Source organism: Macrobrachium rosenbergii, chromosome 50 (genome assembly GCF_040412425.1).
Source record: "Macrobrachium rosenbergii isolate ZJJX-2024 chromosome 50, ASM4041242v1, whole genome shotgun sequence".
In the NCBI taxonomy this organism is placed as follows: domain Eukaryota; kingdom Metazoa; phylum Arthropoda; class Malacostraca; order Decapoda; family Palaemonidae; genus Macrobrachium; species Macrobrachium rosenbergii.
Window position 1 is genome coordinate 4,256,818 of NC_089790.1, and position 22,489 is coordinate 4,279,306.

The window sequence follows — 22,489 nt, forward strand, 5'->3', positions numbered from 1 at the left end:
AGGAAGCTGACACACCCCATGGACTGCTGTCGTGAACAGGAACTCTACTACTTGAATGTACAGTATTGGTGTCAAGCATAGGGCCAGAAACCAAGACATTGGAGCAAATTATAATATGCATATAGCAGTGACCAGGCTGGTAATCCAGTCCCATTGCTCTATGACTGGGGTTACCGAATAGACATGAACACATACCATAAAAACACACAGGTAGTTCAGAGGCAGGGAAAGGCAACTGAGGTTATGATAAGAATGGTGACCATTCTTTACTATATACTTGACCCATGACTGACCATAACCAACATGATTTTAAAGAATCCTAAGGCATGGTCATGAGGACTGACCCACTCATTCCTGTAATACCTGGGATATGATAGGGAAAAAAAGCAACAACTGATAGCATGTGATCATTGTAGGAATGGGGTCTAGCCCTGTGGTCTCAAGTATGGCCATCCCATCAGAAGTGAAGAGTGAAACGACAGGAGGAAGGGAGAAAGCAAAAACCATGTTTCCTTCTCCTACTATACTGCCTTCCAACTAGCCTCTAAAGCACACTGTATTGGAATTCTTAGACAAAACCCATCATGGGAAGAATTTCCTGAAGGGAGTGGGTGAACATGCATGAGGGATTATGACTAGGCTTATCATTCCTCCAGGAGCTTAGTCCCAGAGGGGAGCAAGACCTGCGTTCCTTATACAGAGGGAACATTCCAGGGGGTCCTTGATGATCATCCAGTGGAGAAACTACCAGACACCATTGTCGTAGCAGTTGTAGGTCGAGCCAGGAGATGATGGAAAGAACACAGAGGAAGGGGTCAGGAGGGATCAAGTATACATTCACGAATAGTCATCACGGTGTTGTAAGAATAGTGACACCCACCCCTGTATTCCAAACATCTGCTCAGTGACAGCTGGTACACCGAAGAGTTGGGATTAGAGGGGACATGACCGTAAGCACACTTGTGTCTTGAAGGAAGAAAACGAGATGGAAGGGTAGAGTAGCACATGAGCACGCTTGACCCTTCATCAAGATCCATACCTAACTTCTCAAATGCCTCTGAGAAGAATAGGATACACAAGCACGCATAGCATTAAGACAGGTGACGACACACAAAGGAAACGCCTCTGTAGAGACTGGCCAACAAGGAGGGAATAGATCTGCATTTTACTAGGAAGTCTTGCTCAAAGTCAGTCGTCAACTTCATAGCTAACCAGTAGCTCCTCCCAGTAATCTGTTCCAGTGAGGGGAATGAAGACCTGCATCTCTCCTACAGAAGAAGAGTTTGTTCACAGAAATGAAAGAGCAGAAAGGGCACAAATGGAACATCACCCACTCGTCTAGAGAACAGCCACCATTACTACTTTCTCTTTCTACTATCAAACCCAAGTCTTACCATAAAGGCAGTGTTAATGAACTGTATGAACACTTTATAACATGATGAACCTGAAGTTTGCTGATAATGGTTGCTACTGTAGAAACAAAAACATCTTTTCTCCATGTCGCTATATATCATCCATTTCCATCTATTTTCCTACTTTTATCTTTCATTTCTGTCCTTCCTCCCTCCCCCACACCATAGTCAATCCTCATCCTTGACTCTAGGCACCAGGTGCCTCATTAGTAGTAGTTAATTCATGGCTTGGCAAATCGTGGAGATAGAATAATGAGTCATATTAGTGACAAAGAACATATGTATATGACTCAAAGGTGATTGAGTGCAATGTTAATTCAGTTCAAATGTGTTGAACTGGCTTGAGGGCAATAGAGAACTTTGCAACACGTTTCAGCCAATCAGGAGGCAACAGAGAACTTTGCAATATGTTTCAGCCAATCAGGTGGGACTAGAGAACTTTGCAACATATTTTAGCCTATCAGGTGGCAATAGAGAACTTGGCAACATGTTTCAGCCAATCAGGTGGCAATAAAAAAAAACTCGGCAACATGATTTAGCCAATCAGGTGGTAAGTGGTAACAAAGAACTTGGCAAAATGTCAGTCAGGTGGCAATAGTGAACTTGGCAACACGTTTCTGCCAATCAGGTGTCAATAGAGAACTTTGCAACACTTCCAGCCAATCAGGTGGCAATAGAGAACTTGCAACACATTTCAGCCAATCAGGTGGCGATAGAGAACTTTGCCATGCATTTCAGCCAATCAGGTGGCAATAGAGAACTTTGCAACACATTTCAGCCAATCAGGTGACGATAGAGAACTTTGCAACACGTTTCTGCCAGTCAGGTTTCAATAGAGAACTTTGCAATGCATTCAGCCAATCAGGTGGTGATAGAGAACTCTGCAACACATTTCAACCAATCAGGTGGCAATAGAGAACTTTGCAACACATTTCAGCCAATCAGGTGGCAATAGAGAACTTTGCAACTCATTTCAGCCAATCAGGCGGCGATAGAGAACTTGGCAACAAATTTCAGCCTACCAGAAATCATGAACTGAAGGGAAATGAAAGAAAAACACTGAGTCAATCATAATGTGAAATATTATGTCCCAAAAACTGCCACACAGGGATCTCAGTCACAAACCAGTGGAAGGTGAAACACTTCCAAAGACTGGCGAAGGATGATATGCTAGGATTGAGAGCAATCCTTTGATGTATAGCCCAGCGATGCTTAGTTTTCAGAATACCAGATGGAAAGCTAAACCAATGAGATGTGACTACAAAATACAACAAACTATTACCAAACATATTTTGACCAACCACATTACTTTCCTTCATATGCAACCCAAGGGGGGCTAATGCTATCAGTGTACTCCACGTGGGGCACTGTAGGCATTTACTAAAGGGTGTTTGCAGCGTCTTTACGGCCCCTAGCTCCTCCGCTCTTGGTCAGACAACCTAAATTTCATAAAATCAAATCATAAATAATCGATTTTTAATAATCAGGATTAATTTTTTCCGTGACACCTGAAACTGTTAGTCAGTCATATGGATATTGTTGTATTTCTCATTCACCTCTTTCCAGACGATGTTTTCATATTTTCCAACCGTAAGGACTTCAGTGAAAATGCTTTTAATGAAAAGTGTGATAAATTAGTTATGTAATGTCATTTAAAAATCAATTATGCACAAGCATGCAGAATAAAGATTATAAATTGAGTAGCGGCATTTAGGAAATGATGATATTAATGTTATTTAATGAAAGGTAAGGACGCTGGAAACTCAACGGGAAGGAAAAAATAAATCTTGAAAGTTTCTTTCCCTCACAATCTTCCCGTTTGGTTTGTAAATTTCTCTCGAAATTACGTAAGCAGTAGTACAGTATGTGAATCAACGTTCAACAGGTATAAAAAATAGTTTTTTTTTTTTTCTTTTTTTTTTAATTAGGAGAGCGTGAATAACACTGTCCAAATTTTGAATACAGCGCCAATCTGGCCGTCTCCCATCTCTAAGCGAGATTGCCAGAGATTTCTTAAGCTTAACATACTGTATAGTGTATGCATCCCATAACTGATTTTGGTAAATAGTGTGGTTGTGGTACGTAATTCCCAATTTATTTCATGTGCTTTGGACATTTTTATTGCATCGAAACTAAATAACTTTCAGATTGGCCCCAAGATACAGCGTGTTCCCGCTCAAGGTCTAGACCTTGTTCCCGCTAAAATCATGCGTCTTCGCGTCAGTTTCATGTGCTACTTGTCTGCCCAACCACGTTGCAACTATCGTACCCTGCGGGTATGACAGCAGGTGGAAATTGGAATCACCAGTCACTACCTCGATCTCTTCCCTCCATGGACCATCAGATAATTTGTTTTGTTACTCACTAATATTTCATTGTCCACGGGATAGGGCCGTGTCATCATGCTTTTATTAAGACTGGTTTTTTGTGAATAATTGCATTGTTATTTAATATTTTGCTGTTATAAATGCAAAATCATATCAGTCTTTCATAAGTGCCTTCAGTGAAGCCTTTTGAAATAATATGTTCTCATAACTATACAACTAAGAAGGTATTTTGAACCAGCTATCCTTTAATACTAGGCAATTTAAGATATACTATACATATCTATATATATAAACTCTTAAACTGGGTTCCCATGGGAACAATCATACATGTGCTAACGAACATCATTTATGACTGTGAGACTCGTTAACCTAAAAAGGCCTGTCCACACTAGGAAACATTGTTTGGAACAAAACAAACTGTTTGCAAACAAACAGTTTGGAAATTGTTTGGAAACAAAGTTTGCAAACAGTTTGGAAACTGTTTGGAAACAGTTTAGAAACACTTTTTACTGTATATTTGTTTCCCATCCAGAATGGAAAACATTTAGTGTTTCTGTGTGTGTATATGTGTATATACACATGTATAATGTACACACACACATATATATATATTACTAAAAGGTCCTCATTCAAACTGGATGGTATCTAATGGAGTTTTTATTCAAAAAGTTACAAGCTTTCTTGGACAAACAGTCCACATTATCAAGTATGTATACGTGTATATATGTATGTGTATATATAATTACATATACACTTAAACATTCATACTTATACATATATATATATGTATGTGTACATATACATACACGCCAGAAGCTAGTCAGCATGACACGCTCCTTTCCCTAAAAACTTCCTCACCCGTCTCTTTTTCTCTCTCTTATCCCTCCTTGAGTGCATTAAAACTGCCAAGTGAAATACAGAGGCTACTGCACCAGCAGGCATCCTCACGACAACTGAGGTCTGGACAGGAAACATTGTTTGCAAACAGTTTCCAAGCTGTTTGGAAACGGTTTCCAAACTGTTTACAAACAGTTTCCAAGAAACTGTTTTCAAACAGTTTGCAAATTTTGTTTCCAAACAATGTTTCCTAGTGTGGACAGGCCTTAAGGAGCCTAGCCATACAGGAGCTCGAGAAATCTCCACAGATACTACGATATCAAATTGCTGGATATTTACTAAGTTTTTCCTGGTAGTAGCACCACCAGCTAAAAGTGCTATAGCTATGGATATGCTACGTCACCAGTTCACGCTTGAGTAAGATTCCACTAACCATCGAAGAGCTGCATCGCCTTCACATCACGGCGGGCATGATCGGTCGTGATGAGTGACTCAAAGTCCAAAGACTTTGCCGTTGTCACATTTTCCGAGAAGTCGGTTACAAGTTGAGTGCATCTGGCTCGAATTTCAAGGTAGGTTGCCACCACGGTCTAGAAAGTTTGCCACTTAGGCTTAAGTACAGTTCTTGTGTATTTGCCTCTAATAATAGTCTAAACAGTTTATAGTTGATTGCCATCTCAGGTGTTAGTTTGCCTGAGTCTGGACGTTTATACTAGATCTCTTAGTCTCTTATTTCTTACCAAACTTACCATCCTCTTGACAAGGGCCAGCGTTGGCTAAAGGTACATTTGGGTGTACTATTTATGCCAATATTGATGGCATCCAAATCATAGGCCTAGGTGTTTTTCAAAACATTTTCGCTGTTTTTAATAAAACAAGGCGTGTTAATCTATTTTGATATTTTTGCAATAAACACCCTGCTACAAATATCTTGGGAATAGTGGCTGGGATGTTCTCCATACTGAACCTTTGTCACTTTGTGTTTTATCAATAAATTTTACATCAAAATTATCAATGATAAAATATATTTTACATATAATTTTACCAATTTTTATCATGAGCAGGTATGATTTATTTTTTGAAAGTAAGAATTGTTTTAGTTTTGTGTGAATATTAACGTGAATATCACTGTGAGTTGGTTAAGAAACAAAGGATTGTGAATCATAAAAGTTTAAGACCAGAGGCGAAAGTTGTTTTCGATAAATATGGAAAAAGTACAGGCAATCAAAAGCTGCGGTTTGTTTACCATTTAATGAGAAATAGGTATGATTTACGAATATGTAAATGTATGTATGTGTGTACTTGCCCTTTCCAGATGCAACGGGTAATTCCCAAAATAGTGAAGTGCTATTTGGTGCTGATGTACATCACCTCGTCATTTTTACTTATGTACTACTTAACCCTCGAGAAATCTTTATTTGCACGGGACAAGAACTTTATACGCCGGTTACTGGAAAGATCAGCTTCCTATGTACCAGAGGCCTATGACACTAGCAGTTTGTGCAACGTCACTTTTGACTTAGGAATGTGCCCGTGCAAGAGAACTGTCCTAGTGCCTCTGCCCCAAGGATCCCCAGGAAGGTTCGCCTCGTCTGACGAAGTCTTTAGAAGGATGAAAGATGTTTTCGGAGAGTCGACGTGCGGTGACTGGGCTACCTTTAGAGGACCGGGTCAAAGGGTTTATTCCGAGTGACCGGGTCAAATCTTTGTGAATGTGGAATTTTACAGAAAAAGAATCTAATTAACAAATTTTGCCTTTTTAGCCATCACATCGCTGACAAACAACTTTCTTTATTATGACATACTGTGCATAATTGTTATACATATTTTAAAGATGATTACAGAGCTTCCAGCCGTTTACGAAAATGTGTGTAAGAAAGGAAATCAATTGCAGGTACTGAGTTATTCAGTTTACGGTGACTTTCCAAGTGAATACTACACAGGTATGGATTTCATAGTGCCTCGGGCATCTGAGGTATACCCGGGGTGGAACGTAAGATTTTATCATCGTCTAGACGTGTCCAACGCCACCGTCAAGGACTGGATATGTAAGCTAGCTTGCAAGTATCCTCATTTTGACAGCTGTCACGCAGAGAGACTACCAGGTTAGTTTCTCATGAAAATTGTGGACTGTATATTAGCTTTAAGCATGTTTCACAGAAAATTGTATTTACTTTTACTTAGATTTTCATAAAATGACTTGTTCCCCCAAAACGTTGAAGAACATATCGTAAAATGAACGGGCTAACTAAAGCATCTAGTACTGTTGAATGTTCATATATTTTTGTTTGTAGCATTCATTATAAAGGGTTCTCATTATTGTTACTGTTTCGTGATTTTATTTGCTTCTTTATGGAAAACTATGCGTAGGATTTTTTTTTTACCCATAAAACAAATGTCATTTACTTTTTCAAGTCAGTTGTTCCTCTCTCTCTCTCTCTCTCTCTCTCTCTCTTGTCTACTTTCATAATTTATGTTGTCTACCAGACCAGAAAGCGTTCTAAAACTCTCCACATTTCATTTAGTCTTCCCCAAATGGTGTGTTTAATATTCAAATACCTCCTTAAAATTTTATTTGATAAACATTAAGAAATGTTCAATTCCAAAAGCTTCGCCTAGGTTTGAGTTCGGGTTATGCAGATCCCTATATTAATTAGTATCATCCAGTTATGATTTCCACGCTCTATTCAAAGGGGTCTGGTGAGAGGGTGACACAGAGAATGGCAGTTAAAAGACTCAAGTTATCTTTGTTTGGCAGCATTATCTACTGGGATATTTTTCGTACATCCTATATGCTAAAGGCTTTTTCTCATAGACTTATAGGCGTATGGCCTTCTCTAAACCAGGCTGAGAACCCTCTCCATACATTATATATTTGCTAGGGAAATGTCAAATTAGTGTGGCCACTTGTATGAGGGTTTTTGTTCATCTTATATACAAGTCCAAAGGGGTTTGTCTTTAAAAACACAAAATCAAGTCTGGACGTAGCACTCCTTGAACAACAATAAAATGTTCCGCTGAAAAAATAAATGCTGGTTTTTATCGTAGTCATAAATTCCGTTTTCAGTTTTAGGCAACGTCACCAAATTCATAGGTCGAATGTGGAGGTTCGCCACCGTGGGCGACCCATTAGTCGACCGATACGTCCTCCGGGACAGTGACTCTCCTATTTTGCAACGAGAGGTGGATGCCGTTAACGAGTGGCTGCAGAGCGGAAAAGTGAGTTCGCAGTGCTGGCAATAATTGTGTAACTTTGCCCGTAATAATAATTCAATAACTTGCAGTCATTTGATATAATCTTTCTCGGACATCCGATTGGCTGTCCCTTTCAATTTTTGGTTGATGTGTCGTACTATAAGTCAAATCAATCGGTGCATGGTGGCCGCTGAGAGGTTCTTTCACCCAGGACAAGGTCTAGAGGGTATTCTGTAGACCTTATGCATATACAGTATATACACTGTATACACGAGTTTATATTTAGGCGAGACTGTACTGTGGACAACTTGAGGATATAAAGCGATAGGCCCATCAGAGAAACAAAATTTGAAATATAACTCAATTCCGCTCGGTTTCTCTTTTCAAGTATACAAATGTAGAGACTTACTTTTATTGTTGCTAGATTAAGCTGGATTATGCTAGAGAGTTATAAAGTTTACCGGTATATATAAGTTACAAATCAAGATAGTCAACAACGCATATAATGAGAACTTGTCCTAAGCTTGTTCTCTTTGCTTCACTAAGGGAATATTGAGAAAAGTTTACAGATATTTCACTAAAGAAAAACAATGGCAATTTAATCTCTGCATCTAATGTTATTTCGCAAATATCCTCTCTCTCTCTCTCTCTCTCTCTCTCAAAGAAGCGTCTTCCATTATCTGAGAAGGCATTCCCATTTATATATAGATTTTTCCCTCTTTTATCATTATATAATCTCTCATTATCTACCACCTTTTATTATTTTTTTATTTTCTTTCCACAGTCAGATTTAGGTATTTTGCTCGTCTAAGTCTCTCCATTATAAAAAAGAAGTAAGCTGGCCTTGTGCCAGAACGGGCTCTTATTTCTTACCAGCCCGAATTGAGAGAGAGAAATAGAGCCAGTAAGTGATGTTAATCTCTGAAAGTAGCAGAAAAGGGAGACGCTGTACTGTATTATGCTCGGGGGAGCAAGGCAGAAATATTTAGACCGACACGACACATTCTGGGAAGCAACACCTTTCAGCGGCCATCACCAAACTGGGTTGACTTCATATTCCTCTAAAAAATCTTCGCATCCTCATACAAAAAAGAAAGAACTTGTCGTTTTTATTCTGTCCCTCCCCGTCACTACATGTGCACTTGTATTCGCCTTTTACGACAGTGTTTCCACGTCATGAGAGACCACCCTTTCCATGGAACTTTCATGCTGGCAGGGTTGTGGGGAGGTTGTGGCGACTGGCAACGAGAGACGATCAGGGAAATAAGAGATCTGATCATGCTGACAGGGGATCGTTACGACGCCGACCAAGAGGGATTGGCGGTTAGTTTTGCACGAGTTATAGAACTCCCGATTAGTTACATACTCAAGTCCTGATTACTCTTATATATTCTCTTTACATTATGTTAGCTTAATTCATTATAATTATTAATATATTTTGGATGAAATGAAAAACTAACCATTTCAACACGTTTTAATTTTTTCTCCCCAGAATATACTGTGGCCAGTAGCTCAGAGTAACGTCACCATACACGACTCGTATTTCTGCAAGTCTTATTCTGGCTCACATCCTTTTCCTTCTCAGAGGGTCAACTCTGATTTCGTAGGCCAGAGGTCATACCTGAAGGAATTTCGAGGAGAAAAGATTTCTACAGAATGCCCTGTCGAGTGCCGTCCTCGGCAGCATTTAGACTGGTTGTACTGCTAAAGAGAGTAGTAATATCAGCTAGGAAACCAGTATTAATGCTGGCCCAGTAACTCAGTAGACGCAAGTAACTGAACAGTCAAAAAAACTAAAGCGGCTTCCATTATAATCATCACCTTACTGCCTGGCGGTGGCATCTTTAGGTTATGAAAAGACCTGCTCCCAGCATACCACCTAAGGGTCTAAATCCTGTAAAATACTTCTCTGCTTGCCAGAGCTGTGATGTGCTCTAACTTTTCATTGGCACTACATGGTCGAAACGGGAACTTAAACAAAATCAAAATCGTTTATCGATTGTTACTGACGGTGATATGGGTCAAGAACCTCTAGATACAAACAAATCTGTAACAGACCTTGTTCTTCTGATTTCCTCCAAGGTTATAGTAAAGGCCTTCTTGAGTTAAAGTTTTCAAAAAGAAAAGAATGGTCATTTGGTATACCTTAGTCGGTAAATGCACACTGAAGAATAACTTTTAGGAAAACATAAATTATTTTAAAAAATATATATCAGTTGTGTTATAAATTTCTAGGTTAGTAATCGATCACATATTCATATCTTTATTTCCGGTGTATTATAGGCATATAAATATATGCAGAAACACATGGACTCATTTAATCCGCTAGTCTGGTTGGAGAAGTAGGCCTAACAATTGAAATACATCATTATGATTCGACACTCACGGTTTAATGAGCCCTCACTAAACATCGTAATATTTATTTCATTACACCCATTTCACTAAATGTAAATGAAACAAAGTTGCTTTTCATTATGTACGTTTAAACGTAATCTTTTTATTATTGAGGCATAATTACAAGTACTTCTCGATAAACCGTACAGTCCATGAATTAATACCAAAATCTTTTTGCGTGAATTGATATTGGGTTAGGTAAGAGAATTTATGAAATCAGTGAGCTTGAGGAATTTCTAGTAAGGGTCCCCGTTGATGAAAGAAGTTATAAGCTTGAGTACAGCCTCAGGTTTGTTTTCAGGGGCCATATGTCCTGCACCAAGGACGGTTACTACGTCCAGATTCTTGAATTCTTTGACAAAACCTCCCACCAAGTTCTTGTCAGAGTAGAACCACATCCTACGGCTGGCAACAACCTGTTGCATGGCGAAGCATCGTGGATTAGAGAAGAATGCATTATCACTGCAGAAGATTAAGATGGTACCATTTTTTATATAAAATAAAAGGGATACCCCGAAAGCAGAGCATGCAGGAAAACTTGACTAAGATAAGTACGTAATTTACTTTCCACCCTTTTCTAACAGTTGTAGTTCAATTAGTTTTTCCTCATGTTACACCTTTGCGACCTTTTACACTCAAATTTTCCTTTCAGCGCTGAATGACCTCATAGGTCCCAGTGCTTGGCCTTTGGCCTAAATTATTTAGTATTTTGTACATTTAGGAGGACAGTGGTTATTTAAAAGGTACAGATTGCTATTTTTTTAATTACGTGGACTTGTAGAATGCTTCTCATCTTAATGAACAAGTTGCACAAAGCTTTAAGCTGTTCGAGTCTGGAGGATAATGGCTCCCTTTTGCTCTTAGCATAAGTTAGTTCTTGTAGTTGCGGATAAGTAGGACTGTGTGTATTAATGGCTGTGTATTACCTTAGCAATTATGCAATGTATTTCTCGTCCAGCAAGCTACCATACTGTATAAGTATGTAGAATTAAGGTATCTCGGTCTGAGCTTTTTAGGACGGTACATAAAGTCTCTGGGATTGGGCCTTGCCCTCCCAACCCTCTCTTATGTTAGCACACTTTTGACGTATTGATGCAATAAATTGGTCAAAATTCAGAGGAAAGGTTTATCTACTTCTTTCTCAAATGTGGTGCAAAAGTAATGAATCCTTCATTTTCATCTGAAAATCATGTTCTAAAAGAAATCAAGAAGTATAACATTGAGGGCCGTCATAAGTCTACTGTGATTTTCACTGTGCAGAGCACTGAGATAAGTGGGTCGTAATTACGATAATCTTTGTTATTTGTAAGTCTACTACGCTATATATATATATATATATATATATATATATATATATATATATATATATATATATATATATATATATATATACCTCTAGATTCAGCTTTTCGAAGAACCATTGCGCTCCAAGGAAGTTGCAAGCCATGTCGACGTCACCAGTGAAGAATAGACCGTGAACTCTAGGGGTCAAGTACTTGTATTGCTCCTCCATAGTATCGTAATTTCCGTAGTATTCTAGGATATCACTAGAAAAAACAAAAGCGTAAAAGATCACGGTGTATTTAAAAGTTTTCTGGGGATGGAGTGTTAATTTTGTGTAGGTTGGAGATCAGTCCTCAGAGGATAAAAAGAATGCTTTCTCACTCAACAGATTTGTTGTTATAATAGTCTCATCATTCATTAAATAATCATCAGTCACTTTTTTTCATATCTTACATACATATATAGTAATCATCATATCAATATATATATATATATATATATATATATATATATATAGAGAGAGAGAGAGAGAGAGAGAGAGAGAGAGAGAGAGAGAGAGAGAGAGAGAGAGAGAGAGAGAAATAGTATAATTTCTCTAGACCTATAACATACATAATAATATGTTTGGCCTGTATCCTCTGAAATGAATGTGAAGAAAAGAACACATACATAATCAATCATTTTATTAGTTAATAGTTTTGGAAATGATGGATTAATATACTTTGATATTCTTTGAAACCAGTTTTTGAAAAGCATAAATATTTTTACTCATATCCGTCAATAGATGGAGCCATCATCACGCTGTTTGTGTAAGGTTCTGCCCACTACTGTATAAATATTGTTTACTTGTGGTGTTGGTTAAGAGAGCCACGTCTGGACCGTACAATATACTAACAATCCTAGATCCGTCTGCCACACTAACGATTTAAGTCATTGCTATCCACTGTATCTGTGTTTTAGAGCAGATCTAAAACGGACTGTGTCACGGAAGGGAGGCTTAATCATGTGAAAAGTTTGTATGTAGCTTAGGCTACCCACTGAAGCTTGTCATCTCCATAGGCTATCGCAGGGTGTTATTTGGACTGTCAGGCTCGTCCACATAAGCCTCCAACTACAAAAGGATTATTTAAATTGTTATTATCTGCGTTGGTCTTGGACTTTTCCCGATCTCCACTTGAATATCGTATCACGAAGAGCTTTACAGAAAACTGGAGTCTGGACTGCATTAGGCTTAGTAGGGCTATTATTACTACATTGACTGATGGTAAGTAGCCATTGGATTTTTCCTCCTTTATTGTATTTCATTGGCAGACGGTTATGAATTACTGTTACTTTGTTTGAATTAGTGTTCTAAGTTGTCCATCTCGTGATATAATCGTAATTCTTGGTACTGTATGTTACCTGTACATGTAGGTTAGGCTAGGTGCCGAATTTAAGTGGAATTTTAGTTATAAGAGAACAAGGATTTGGCAAGTGTCATAGTTTGCAAATACTATGCACGGTAGTATTATGGTAATTTTTCGGAAAACTCCAGCCAACCATTTCGGAAGGTTCCAGCTAGCCATTTTTGCATGAAAAATCATTTTGGGTTTTTCATACAAAAATAGCTAGGGCACTAAAAGAACCCCCAATACCAACCTGACGTAAACTAGGGGTGTTTACTGGTTACAATTTTGCCGTATTAGCTATGGAGGGGGTGGGAGGCTGGTATTGTCTTACCTCATAAGTCGTAATTTTGTTAATTATTTTTCTATGTTATTAGGTATTTGCGAAGGTCATGTACTGAGATGAATTTTTTTGTTATGATGTGTTTTACCCAAGAAAAATATAAACTACAATGTGGGAGGTGGCTGGAGTCTTCCGAAAAATAACCAGTGTTTTTACATTTCAATGAATTTAATACTGGAATGAACGGGTTATGGGCCTAAACAAGCTTCATTTATTAATCCATAAGTATTCCAGTGTTTTATTCAACAAACCGTTTTAACAGAGAAGCAACAGTATGAAGAATATACAAGTGCGAGAAGCAATTTACTTTGCTCTAAGGAACTGAATAAGTGAGGATATGACTGAAGATCATGGGTTGTGGGGCCGGTGGGTGGGAAGAACTAGGGGAAATAAAAAAAAGTTTTGTCGAGAGTTAGGCAATAAATGAAAACTGCCTTAACCGTCGTATCCACATATCAGGACAGTGACAGTCGAGACAGATTAGTAATGTATATGAGAAAATTAGGGAGTGATATGGCAAGTAAGTGTTGGTTAAGTACGAGAGAAGGCGTCTAAGGAATCAATTCTTATGAGAAATAGAGACTTGTATGTCAGTGGTAAGAATCAGGTTAGCTTTTGAGATTAAAATGAGTAATAGGGCGAAGAAAATATATCACGTTGGGTTCTAGACAATAGTTATTAAGCAGTCACGATAAAATGTCCATTTCGACAGCAAGATGCCCGCAACCAGGCCTAACCAGTTTCTAATCGCTTTTTATTTCAGCTACTGGTTTTACGGGTTTGTAACTAGCCAGACACTTAACAAATTACCAGTATATCCCTACAGAATTAGATAGATTTGATTATTAATCATCAAAAAGCTGAATTTTAGCTGCCAGCTCCTTTACCAGTACAACTAGAAGATAAAATGAAGACTTTTACATATAAAAGATTCGCTACCTGCAGACATCCCATGCTGGAAGACCATCATGAATATGGGCGGCCTTCAGGAATTCAGCTGAGTTGAGGTAGTTGATGACGTGGGTGTAGTCGAGGCATGGTGGTGTTTCTCTAGGTATGTTCGGTCTGGAAAAGAATGCTGTAACAATATTATAGTCCCCCATAAAATGGCAGGAAAACCTGATTTTCTTCCAAATGAAACTAATTTTCTATCGAGTTTTGTCTTGATCGTTTACCAATCATATAAAGCAATGAGAGTCCAATGATGAGGAATAATTGTTTGTTATTCAAACCTGTTCAAGTCGAAGTGGCGACTCATTCTTAAGCCCCGCAAGTCAGCCATGTAGCGAGTAAGGAATGATTGTGAAGGTGTCTGGCATTCACCGTATAAGTTGTAGGTGTTAAGTTTTCCACCGTAGATGATGCCGTTTGCCTCATTTGTCTGTGCCAAGTATAAAAGAATTATCGCTCATGATGAGGAGAAAAATAATTTTTAAGAATGTGAGGAGATTCTCCATGGCAATTCAATCTGCCGTTAGGATTTGACAAATTTGGAAATGTAAGTGAAGTCAGAGTAATTTACCTAAAAGTCACGTAAAACTAACTTTTACCAAAGACTCATTTGAGTAATAAGTTTTCTTTTTACATTAACATCGAAAATTACTGGTACAAACAATTTACAGATGAATATTGTCTAATTGACATTAATAATATAAGTTACTGAAAAAAATCTTTGCTAGGAAGCGTACCTTTGTCATTTATTGCATTTTTAAAACGGTTTTTGTATTGTATAGTTAATAAAGAAAAATAAAAATCTTCGAAACAGTTCTTACAGCATCGAGACAAGCGATATCTGTTGGATCATAAAAATTGCAGGTCTCTCTGCTTTCAACACCACCCTCACAGCAGTTCTGAACTAAGCTGTCCCATAGTCTGTGGGAAAGGTGAAAAGGGCATAATAAATCAACTTGTATTTCCCAGTAACTTGTTTTGTAAACTGTCGTTTTAGTTTCATTCGTTACGCGAACATTTCACAAGCCCCTCTTATTGAATTGATAAACAATAAAACACTAGGTTTGATATTCTGTCATTATAATTTTCGAGAAAATTAGGAACAAGGACCTTTGTATCTACTTGTACCTAGGCCATGGCTTTGGTATAAAGTTACATCAAAGAGAAGAAATAACTAAGATTAATTTTTTTTGAGCGAATTACAAATTTCATTCAAAATAATGACTGCACCAGCAGAGTTGATTTCTCTTGTCTCCTATGATTTACTAACACAGAGGTACAAGAAGTAAGGTTACAGCGCAAGATTTACAAGGGTATGATCGCTTTGACGCATTGAATCAAGTGGATTACTGCCCTTTTGCCTTAGATTAAGTTGTCCCTATGCAGGCCTGTTGATGCGAGAGGCCTGCGGCCAATCAGCAGTGAGAATCAAGATAATATCACAGTTTCCATTTTTAGTTTTCTGTAAAAGAAAACTATTGTGCCGGCTTTGTCAGTCCGTCCGCACTTTTTTCTGTCCGCCCTCAGATCTTAAAAACTAAGGCTGGAGGGTTGCAAATGGACATGTTGATCATCCACTCTCCAATAATCAAACATACCAAATTGCAGCCCTCTAGCCTCAGTAATTTTTATTTTATTTAAGGTTAAAGTTAGCCATAATCGTGCTTCTGGCAACGATATAGGATAGGCCACCAACGGGCCGTGTTTAAAGTTTCATGGGTCTCGGCTCATACAACATTGTACCGAGACCACCGGAAGATAGATGTATTTTCGGTGGCCTTGATTATACGCTGTAGCGGCTGTACAGGAAACTCGATGGCGCTGAAGAAACTTTGTCGCATTTTTTACTTGTTCCGTTGGCAGCGCCTTATAAATACTCCCTTAAGCTATCAGTAATAGAATACTTTCTTGTTAGTTGGCAAGTTCAGAGGTCCATCCCTAACACCTTTTACAACACTTACACTTTTAGACAAGGCTTAGCTGCTTAATTCAAACCAACCATTACTCAGTGATCGACGTCCATCTGCCTAAGAATGAAATGTTACACCCTTTGTAAGCTCTTGTTGTAAACCTTACTTCTTGAACGATTTAGGCACCACAGAACAATGAGTAAGACAGACAACAATTAAGCGAAACGTGAAATCATCTTTGCCGATGCAGCCTTTTTTTTCAAATGAAACTAACTGAAAGAGGGTTTCCCTCCCAGATTATAGGGCATCATACTCACGTGACTCCGTAAAGCCCGTGGTAATACCCGAAGAAAATGTTGCCATTGTTGTTATCCATCCAGCTGGTGATACCATTGGCAATGACGTATCCTTGAAAATTGAGCGGGAAATCCTCCAGCCCCTCCACCACTTGAACGGTCAGCGTTGGCACGTAGATTCCTCCGTAGGATTCCCCTGCGATGAAAAACGTGTTGTTGCGATACTCTGGAAACTGAAATGAAAATGCGGGTAATGAAATAAAAAGTTTCGGATCATGTCAAGATTAGCGAACCCACTCGCAACAGGGTTCGCTATTCTTTACAAGAAGATTATTGGGCTCGTTGTTCGTTACGTGGGAACAACCGGGTTCGCTGTTCTAGACATGAATACTTCGGCACCAGACATTTGATTCCCCAGGGGATAGTACTAAACAAGGCGAAATGCATTTGACCCCCCCGGGGCTAGTACTAAACACGGCGAAACAGTGTTGATGAATCACAGTTTCGCCGTGTTTAGTACTAGCCCGCATACGGAATTGAGTTCGGACCGGAAAGGGTTTGCCATTAACATGGGGACCATTCGGTTTGCTGTTCTTGACATGGAGATGCTGGGTTCGCTGATCTTTAAAAGTTCCAAGTTTCTACATTTTTTATTTTCTCGGTATATTAAAATGTTTCCCAAGAACATTTTTCCACTGTACGTGGTTTTTTCAGTTTTATTTTACGGTTTATGATGTCAGTAATGTCAGTGATAATAGTGATGTCACGGCGGAATAGTCAGGCCAAGGGAAAGTACACAAACAAGTAGGCTAATCCTTCTTTTGAATGCAATAAGCACTGAAGCGATGTGCTCTTTTTTTTTTTTTTACTTCCATTAAAAGTATCGTTTACTTCATAGTCGCTTCTCGGAACTCAGCTCTTAATTAAAGTCATGGGCAGCCTGCTATCTTAAAGTGGTAGCGGGTTGGTATACAGAACAAGTATATATATATATATATATATATATATATATATATATATATATATATATATATATATGTTTGTATGTGTAAGTTTCTTCGTGATGGTACTTTGTTATTATTAAAGTTATATATATATATATATAATTTTTATTAACTGATAATAATTTCATCACGGAGACATACACGCACATTTACTACGTATATATAATATATGTATATATATGTTTGTATATATGTATGTATGTATGTGTGTGAGAGAGAGAGAGAGAGAGAGAGAGAGAGAGAGAGAGAGAGAGAGAGAGAGAGAGAGAGAGAGAGCACGTTTTGTAGGCGCACATACAAACATGAATCAGTGAAATTTCTCGAACTGCATCTTCTTTCATAACTGGCCTTAAAAAAAAATTAAATTTTATAAACGAAACCAGCAAGAAGCACGTCGCCACCAACCTTATTAGTGAAGAAGTCTTTGAGCGCATTGTAGTTGGAGATGGCTGTATCGTCGTCATTTGCCGTGCAGTTGCCATTGACGTCATAGGAGAAACCCACACAAGCCGGGGCCTCCAAGAACAGCATATTAGCCACCTGTGAAGAACGAGGATGAATTGAATTACCGCGAATTTGTTGAGAGAAGAAGAAAGTCTTAATTTCGCCTCCTGAATTCTCTGTAGACCCCGATAACTTACTGTGTTCCACGAGTTAACGTTCTCCAGCAAAGTTTTGCCGTCTAGATCAATTCGGTACGGGCCGAGTTCCGTGAATAGACCTAACAGGGAAGAGCAACCTGGTCCTCCATTCATCCATAGCATCACTGGGTCATCTTTTGGGCTGTTGGAGGATTCTGTGAACCTGCAGGGAAAATTGTAAATAGAAAAATAATAGGCTAAAATACAACGTAATGTTTTACTATTTCGTGTCTATTTCATAACATGAAGTTTGGCGTGGTAATGTTCGCTTAAATTTTTCTCTCACCAGTAATGTAGTTGCTTGCCCTCAGAACCTGTCAGGTAGCCACTGTAGTGTTTGAAGGGCACAGTATATCCGAGACCTGGTAAGTCTGTGATCTCATCCTCTGCAGGAGCACTTGAAGCAGAGTGTACGATAGCAACGGCTATCAAAGCAAGTCTTCCCCACATCTTCGTCCTGAGATAGATTCACAGTGTTTGAGAAAACCAGCAATAACAGTGGGTCAAGTGGCTGTTGTGAAATAAAGGCCCATCCAGAATCAAGGCACATTCCTTACAAAAATCTGTTAATATAAAACAGTATTGTCTTTTTACATTTAACAAATATTCTTACCACAAACAAAGACGTTATTAACTTTGCTCAGAGGTTAATAATGAGCAGAAGCAAACGCATGTTTTCCCTTTTGCTTTTGCGAACCTGCTGTTTTGTAAACATCCACAGGTGCTCCAAAAATTTATTCCTCGAGAAGCACTGATGAAAACGTGGGAAAATCACACAGTTCTCCATTCCCGAACTGCCATTTCTCATTTGTTTTACAAGGTTATCTTGGAAAATACGTTCGCACGCACATTAAACCTTCCTTATAGCGCAAAAAAATTTATTTATGGTAAGCTCTGAACGAGAATTCTGTTTACTTTCCGTGTTCAAGAGAACCATTACACCTTTTAAAGTTATTTAAATATCATTATATTCAGTACATCACCGTCAAAACGACTTATTACATTTAGTGTTGTTTTACCACAAATCGTAATATGGGGAAAATATGGTCAGTTAACTGTTCGTCTTTGGATAATTTCCGAGGTTTTTGTTTAAAACCTTACAGACTCTGTATAGATATACTGATATTATGTTATTCAATTCAAGAGTAGGGTATCAATACACTTCTCATTGCAGAAGTTTGATATATTTAATACCTGATCTTATAAAAGCCTATTAACTGACCTGCCTCGGGAGTCTTGCAACAGAGAAGCAGGAAACAATTGTCGTGAATTGACTATATATGCGTTTGCAAGCGATTGAAATCGCTTTACAGATAAGCATCAAATTCCCAATTTTGGTGAAGTGAATAGCAGGTTTGGGTTCTAATCAGAAAGGTCATGGGTTTGTAACCTTCTGGTTCAGTTACTATCGAGTGTCTTTATCGCTGTCATGTGATAGCTTGCCAAAGCTATCAAATCGTTAGTAATGCCTGATTTAGCATGCTGTAGGATTTTTTTTATTACAGTACTGAAGAGAGTTTCTCCATCTTAAAGAGACTCTCACTGAAATAAAGGAATTATAAATAAAACGGGTGTTTAGCTTTGGCGTTCTGCATTAAATTTCCAATTTACAATTCGAAATTTTACTTAAAAACACACGCAAGCTTACATCACTCTGACAGATTCACCCATTGACAAGAATCTTATTGACATGGTTTCTTGAAAATAAAAAAAGGAAGAAGTGCCGTCGCCGGCATTGTTTACGATTCTCGACATTGCGCACTGACGTCATTCATTACGATTCTTTGCGTATTGACGTCATTCAGTTGTGTTGGATTTCGATTGTGAGATATATTAGAAAATAAGGATAAACGTGTGAGGCTAATTCAATAATTACACACGCACACACATATATATGTATACACTATATATATATATATATATATATATATATATATATATATATATATATATATGTATACACTATATATATATATACATTAATTATATATATAATGAATGATACTAAATCAGTTATATATATAATATATATATATAATTGATTTAGTATCCTTCATTGCTTTATAATAAAATGCTCACCAATTGAACTTTGAACTACGCTGATAAGAGTCCCCTGGCATACGGTCCCAGAGATTAGAAAAAAAAAAAGCAAGAGTTTTTTAGAACTCTGGGTCAATGTATTTTCTAAGTACACCAGCAAGTCTTCATACCTCTAGAAATGTACCAATAAGTTTGATTTTCTAATGCACACCTTAAGAAAAGTAACAACTCATTATAACAAGTTCCACCTTTACTTACTTTTATATATTTCACTCGTTCCTAATTTAATGTGAGTGACTCATTTTTTCAGGGTCCTTGCTTGCCTGGTCGGAAATGGCCTCTCACGCACCTGCGCTTCAAGTAGGTAAGTCCTCAATTTTAGAAGTATTTATTTGTCAGGGATTTTTGATAGCTTATTCTTTTGCTTGCCAGAAAACAATACATTCTATAAATGGACTAAATATTGGTGATTGAAATTGCGGAAAACAATTGAAAATAAATACAACGTAAAGAAAAAACTTCGAGGAAGTATCAGCATTGGGCAATAAAATGAAAATGAGAACTTATTCGTCATGAAATTCTATAAAAATTAGGAAGTACGCCACCGTTTGTAACGTGTTGCATTTGATTTTTGCTGTGTTCGAGTTAACCAGGTTATGATTCGGCTAATTTGCGTAAATTTGTCAGCTAGTTTTTGATCCTGGAATCCGTTTATATATATGAGTCTATAAGGCATCGTGCTTACCCCATATAAAAATGGGAAAAAGCTCGTTAAAACGAAGAAGAAGAAAGATGAAAAGTTCGCTCGTCCTGTCACGCTTGGAACTACTGGCAGTAGTTACAGAGCATCGAGTGCTATTACATAGCACTAGGAGATTGCATTGCTCTGCTACCTTGCTTTGCTTGCCTAATTGAAACTCGATGAGGGAAGTGAAAGATCTCAAGTTCGAAATCCTTTCGGGACTCGGTAATAGTTTCCCGCAGGGTGGTAATGCCGTCAGTGAACCTCGTGCGGTGCACTTTAGGCATTAATCAAGGTTCTTTACAGCGTCCCTTCGGCCCCTAGATGCAACTCTTCATTCCTTTTACTGTACCTCCATTCATATTCTCTTTCTTCCATCTTACTTTCCACCTTCTCCCAATAATTGATTAATGGTGCAACTGCGAGGCTTTCCACCTGTTACACTTTTCAAACCTTTCTACTGTCAGTTTTTTATATAAAGCTGGATGACCTCATAGGTCCCAGCGCTTGGCTTGTGGCATAAATTCTATATTCTGTTCTGTTCTCGGTAAAAGTCTTGATTATAAACAAAACTTCAGTCGCTCGAGTCAAGTGGTTTAGCTTTACCATGCTTTGCAAACATGTCACTCAGGCAATGCGTAACATACGTACATATTTCTTGGCTTTATTTGCAATTTTTTTTTTATATTAACTAATTGTTTAAGAAAGCGAGTCTGTACTGATGCCAAAAAGATGACCATTGTTACCAATGGCTCACCTCTTTAACTTTACCATTTGGTGTTTTCCGTCCAATTCTTACCCCAGAAAATAAGAGAAATACGAAACTGGAAAAGTCTTGCCTCAGAGTGGTAGACGCCACGTTGTGTTGCATTGGCTCTCAATGAAAATTGCCCAAGAGAAAGACTGTATCCAAAGGTGTAATCAGTATATGTATATGTATATATATATATATATATATATATATATATATATATATATATATATATATATATATATATATATATATATATATATATATATATATATATTGGTTACACCTTTTTTTTTGTGTTCGTTTTGTAACTGGAGAAAGAGACCCCATTTGGTAAACTTTGTGTACTAAACCACACATTTTTACAGATAAATTTGCACAAATGTGCACACAAGAAGAAGAAAACAGATGCATAAATTTCACCAAGTGGGTCTTTTTCTCCCGCTATCTACTGGAGCACGAAAAGTTCGTTTTATCACTGATAATGGCAACGTGACACGCCAGTCTTATCTTTTAAATGTTTTGAAAAAACTCATTACGAAGATAGCAACGTGGTGTAAGGTGCCTGTTCGGAAAATTGAAGTTCCATTTTGGAGCTCACGAAAGTTAAACCAATGATTATGCTTTTGTGCAATGCATACCTATTAGTGGTAATGTGATGGGGAGCACATTGCAAGAACTTTGACAATGCAGATTGTATTTTTTCAGTATTCATTAGGATATTAGAAGAATGGGTCTAATCTCACTACATTTGCTAACATCTGCCAACATTCTCACACAGGCATTGCTTGTCCTGTGGGAAATGCCTGATGTGATATGTAATTCATGTGTAAATTGCATGATTAGATTAAGTAGGTCCAAATAAGAACTTCATTAAGTAAAGATTTAAAAGTATCACTTATATTCACAGAAGACCTATAAGCACACTTACTACTTTCAATGTATTTTAAAGCGAGTAATAAGGGAACATGACTTGA

The 22,489-nt window shown here is 37.9% G+C and overlaps 2 protein-coding genes across 3 annotated transcripts; one reads left to right on the forward strand and one right to left on the reverse strand.

Moving 5' to 3' along the window:
• The first annotated feature begins 5,904 nt into the window (after positions 1-5,904).
• LOC136832905 (uncharacterized) lies at positions 5,905-9,479 on the forward strand. Its single transcript, XM_067094562.1, has 5 exons — positions 5,905-6,254; positions 6,471-6,681; positions 7,644-7,795; positions 8,936-9,109; positions 9,264-9,479. Exons 1-5 carry the CDS (start codon positions 5,937-5,939, stop codon positions 9,477-9,479), a joined length of 1,071 nt encoding a protein of 356 aa, XP_066950663.1. The 5' UTR covers positions 5,905-5,936.
• Positions 9,480-10,233: 754 nt separating this feature from the next.
• On the reverse strand, positions 10,234-19,399 carry LOC136832517 (lysosomal protective protein-like). Of its 2 annotated transcripts, XM_067093431.1 has the most exons (10): positions 19,202-19,399; positions 18,266-18,436; positions 17,980-18,142; positions 17,744-17,878; positions 16,356-16,567; positions 14,950-15,049; positions 14,410-14,558; positions 14,117-14,242; positions 11,559-11,712; positions 10,234-10,581 (listed from the first exon to the last, which is right to left on the reverse strand). In XM_067093431.1, exons 2-10 carry the CDS (start codon positions 18,427-18,429, stop codon positions 10,402-10,404), a joined length of 1,383 nt encoding a protein of 460 aa, XP_066949532.1. In that variant the 5' UTR covers positions 18,430-18,436; positions 19,202-19,399; the 3' UTR covers positions 10,234-10,401. The 2 variants fall into 2 exon arrangements, with proteins under 2 accessions (XP_066949532.1, XP_066949533.1); XM_067093432.1 differs by lacking the exon at positions 19,202-19,399 and having other exon boundaries at positions 18,266-18,450.
• Positions 19,400-22,489: the final 3,090 nt, after the last annotated feature.

Excerpts from the sequence above, each read along its gene's own strand:
- LOC136832905 (XM_067094562.1), top strand. The coding sequence starts at position 5,937 with ATGTACATCACCTCGTCATTTTTACTTATGTACTACTTAACCCTCGAG. Across the intron at positions 7,796-8,935 it reads AGTGGCTGCAGAGCGGAAAA|TGTTTCCACGTCATGAGAGA; the intron begins GTGAGTTCGCAG and ends CTTTTACGACAG. Across the intron at positions 9,110-9,263 it reads TGGCGGTTAGTTTTGCACGA|AATATACTGTGGCCAGTAGC; the intron begins GTTATAGAACTC and ends TTTTCTCCCCAG.
- LOC136832517 (XM_067093431.1), bottom strand. The coding sequence starts at position 18,429 with ATGTGGGGAAGACTTGCTTTGATAGCCGTTGCTATCGTACACTCTGCT. Across the intron at positions 14,559-14,949 it reads ATATCGCTTGTCTCGATGCT|ACAAATGAGGCAAACGGCAT; the intron begins GTAAGAACTGTT and ends TACTTGGCACAG. Across the intron at positions 11,713-14,116 it reads CCAGCATGGGATGTCTGCAG|TGATATCCTAGAATACTACG; the intron begins GTAGCGAATCTT and ends TGTTTTTTCTAG.